This window comes from Netta rufina (assembly GCF_964035555.1).
Source record: "Netta rufina genome assembly, chromosome: 5".
In the NCBI taxonomy this organism is placed as follows: Eukaryota; Metazoa; Chordata; class Aves; order Anseriformes; family Anatidae; genus Netta; species Netta rufina.
In genome coordinates, this window is record NC_140128.1 from 58366342 (window position 1) to 58370312 (window position 3971).

At 50.6% G+C, this 3971-nt stretch overlaps 1 protein-coding gene across 1 annotated transcript; it reads left to right on the forward strand.

Annotated features, from left to right (window-relative positions):
• Window positions 1–555: 555 nt before the first annotated feature.
• Window positions 556–2729, forward strand: GPHB5 (glycoprotein hormone subunit beta 5; the record flags this gene model as incomplete). Its single annotated transcript, XM_084288396.1, has 2 exons — window positions 556–759; window positions 2541–2729. 2 exons carry the CDS (start codon window positions 556–558, stop codon window positions 2727–2729), a joined length of 393 nt encoding a protein of 130 aa, XP_084144522.1.
• Window positions 2730–3971: the final 1242 nt, after the last annotated feature.

Genomic DNA, 3971 nt, shown 5'->3' on the forward strand with positions numbered 1-3971 from the left:
AAAATGCCAGTGTGCTCTGCAGGCCTAACCCTGCTGAACGCGGGGAGCTGCAGCCGTCCTGCTACCTCTTGTAAGCACGCATAGCAGACAGACAGACAGACACAGCCCTGACAGACTGTCCCTGCCAGGGCTGGTACTGCTGTGAGTGTGCCCTGAGAGGGTGACCAAAGGCCTGTCTGCCTGTTGGCCTGGTGCAAGGGCACCATCAGGGGTGGTAGGAAGGCATTTGCTGCATTGTAAACTTGAGATATGGGGATTTCAGTGGGTCTGAGGCACTAGCAGGTGGCTATTTTCTACCAGAAACCCCACTGCTTTGCGGGGAAAGCCTGCAGGCCGCTGCTTTCTGATACAGACTGTGGCAATAAGATTTCCCTTAGGGGAGCAGGTGACCCCTCATCTGCCCTCCTTCTCTTAGGCTGAGTGAGGAAGGGGAAGAGGGGAGGAAGGGTCGTCCTGGCTCTTGTGCTGAACCTATGGACTTGGACTTCTCACTTCCAGGACTGTGCCACCGTCCTGGCTCTCCCAACCCTTCACTCCTCTCCCTTCTACCACAGCATGAAGCTCCAGTGCATCATCCTGGCCACTCTGCTCTTCCTGCTGCCAGCAGGCCGTGGTGGCAAGCCCGAGAGCTCTGCCATCGACCTGCGCACCTTCATCGGCTGCGCTGTGCGTGAGTTCACCTTCCTGGCCAAGAAGCCCGGCTGCAAGGCGCTGCGGATCACGACGGATGCATGCTGGGGACGCTGCGAGACCTGGGAGGTGAGACTCCAGGCTTTTACACCCTTCCAAGAAAAGCCCTCAAAAGAAAAGTATTAAATAGCTTGTGGCTGCCTACAGGACAGACAAGGGCTGTGTCCGGCTCCATGAGCCCCTTGCTGTCGGTGTCAGTGCCTTGCTGCAGGTGGTTCCCTGCCTCCTTGCAGGGTCTCAAGGGGCAATATGCATCATTATGTGATGATATTAACAAAACACTTGAGTAATGCTCGCATCTTGGAATTTCGAAAGCCTCTTGTGGCTTAAAAACTTAAGGAGAGGAGGCCTTTATTACTTTACTTAAAGAATATTCCTTTGAGATCAAGATGGAGCTCCCAGTTGTGAGGTAATATATTGTGTTCCAAAAGACACATCCCAAAGATAATGTCTGTTTCTAATTTGGCTGTGTTTTAAATCACAGCCCTGTGTAAATGTGAAGTAGCTATGTTTTGGGGGTGTAGGGAAAGAGAACACAAGTCTGCACACACTTCAGAGAGCAAATTTCTGACTCATTGCCTTTCTGCCACCGAGTGGCTCAAGGGGCCAGACCCAGGCCCTAGACCTTATTCAAGGAAGCCCCAGAGGGGTTTTGTCCATGTAAAGACAAGGGCTCTGTACAACTGAGCAAAGCAGGAACATGTGGGCTCTGACAGCCCACCTTCCCTGCTTGGTGGGTCAAGGGAAAGGCCACCAGCTCCCGGATTTCCCCGGTGGAATAAGGTTCCTTCAAGGGACGTAGTCATTTGGTTTCCCCCGTCCACCGAGCACCTCTGTCAGCACAGACTTTGTAGGCTCTCGTACTGCACTGCAGTACCATGGGGATATAGTTCAGCTGAATGGATCTGGCTGTAGGCTCAGCAGTTTCTAGAAAGCCCCCTGGATGGGGGAGGTTGGTAAGAGGGAGGGTGTCTGGATATCTTCTTGATGAAACATTGCATCTGTTCTTTTCCATGCCATCATTCTTGGTTCCTAGTGCAGCCTCTTTCCAAAGCACAGAGGGAAAGAAAGAAAATGCTAAAATGTCTTCTGGCTGCGTTGCTTTATGCTTTTTCACATCTGTGTGATGAAAAGGATTACAGTGGGCTCCCCCCGCTCCTGTCTGTGCTGCCCCTTCTTGGAGTCTCTGGAAAGCGCGTGCTTCTGTTGAGGAAAAACTTACTTTTCAGCAAAATTTATGCCACTATCATTCCACGTGGGAGTGCGGGGTTCAGGGCCTTCAGGCTCCTGTCTCTTTCTGGTTGAGGTCTCTGGCCAAGCTGTTCATCTCATGAGGAACATCTCATGGGTGCAGCCCATATGGGGGGGCTAGGATCTGTAGGACATGCAGCATGACTGGGGGGACTGGTCTGGCTGAGAGGGAGCCAGCTGCATGGCACCCATGTGCACCTCTGCTCTCAGGCACCTTGTGCACAAAGAAGGGTTTCCTGCAGCGTGTGCTTTCTCTGATGGAAAATCCACTTCTGGAAGAAGGCAGCTGCTTTTGGCAAACCTGAATTTGGTTGAAACACTAGTATTCTGCTGAAAAACAGCTTTTTTGAGTAGGCTTTTATCTTCCTTCAGGCGGCTTTAATTGGAACTTAGTGCTTCAGGCTCTCACACACATGCACATATGCCCATTCCCCTTCATGGCTGGACCCAAGGGGCAGGTTGTAACCTAAAAATTATTTCTGTGGCCCCTTCCATCTTGATCCAGTGGTTTCTCTATCTACACCAAGTCCCCTTGAGGAAACTGGGACCCCAAATATTTGTTTTACATCTTGCCTGATGCCACCATTTGTCCCCCACAGAGGCCAATTCTGGAACCGCCTTACATCGAGTCTTATCACCGCATGTGCACCTACAACGAGACCAAGCTGGTGACGGTGATGCTGCCGAAGTGTGCCCCGGGCGTGGATCCCTTCTACACATACCCCGTGGCCATCCGCTGCGACTGCGACATCTGCTCCACTGCCACCACTGAGTGTGAGACTGCCTGAGCTCTCCTTCCCCAGGGCAGGTGAGGGAGGGCCAGATTCTTCCCTGGCTCTGCACCCCTGGTATCTCCAGGCTTATGGAGGGTGTGAGTCAGTCCAGAATTTGATCTTACCATCTAATGCTCCTAATCATTGACTTTCCTAGGCAGATGAGGCTTAATCCTTTCTCCCCATGCTGTTTAAAGCACTATAACTGTAGAAACGTAATGCAGAGCCTTACAATAGCAAATCCTATGGAAAAGAAAAAAAGGATGCTGTTTCCCTTCTTCACAGGCTTTTCACAGTATGTGACCTTTCTTCACGCACAAAATGCACATGGACTAAATAGTCACAGAGCAGTTGGAAACAGGCCGTGAAGGCATTACAGCTGGTGGAACAGCCTCTTTATTCATTTCAGGTTTTAGCGCCTTCCCAGTAATGTAAATGTAATTACCAGCATTCCCCCCTTCTCGCCCCCCTGTTCTTCTTACACTGAAGTCTATCAGGAATAGCTGTCAAAGAAAAGGCCGTCAGGCCAATTAAATGGAAATGGGTATCCAAATCACCACCTTGAACTTAGGGTGAATGCATCCTTAGCCCTGGCTCAGCAAAGTACTTAAGCTCATGATTAAGTGCTTTGCTTAATATCAGGGGACTTGAAGTTAAGCACGTGTTACAGTAATTTGCTTAATTGGAGCTATTCTGTTGAAAAAAATGTTGCCTCACAAGGGACGATTCCTTAAAAAAAATGGAAAGAAGCACGTTAAATCTGTAAAAAACACAAAGATGCATTTCTTCCCATCCTGCTGTTTCCAGGATTGTCCTGGAGCAGAGCTGACCTCATATAAAATCAGAGAGGCTCTGCACAGCCCAAGGCACCTCCCTTGACAATTTCCAGAGTTAGACAGACCAAGCCAAAACACGGCGATGATGGTTTGGTTTCAGTGAGCCCTGGCTGAGGTGATGGGAAGGAGGGGGCCATGAAGGGTGTTCCCACACTTCCTTGCACTGCTGAGCTCCTTGGAGACCTGCTTCTCAAGAAGGACGTGCACACAGAGCCAGAGGGTAGCCAGAAGTGCTCACAGGAGAGGTGTGGCGTTGTCTGATACCCAATAACATGGCCACCAAGGGTGGAATAGGCCCAGGCCGAGGAAGACAGCAGACGTGTCAAAGGTTGGTTCACACCTCTTCAAACCCACTATTTACAAACCAGGGCACATGTAGGAGCTGCTGCAGCAGCCCCCTCAGTGACCACAGCTCCATAAG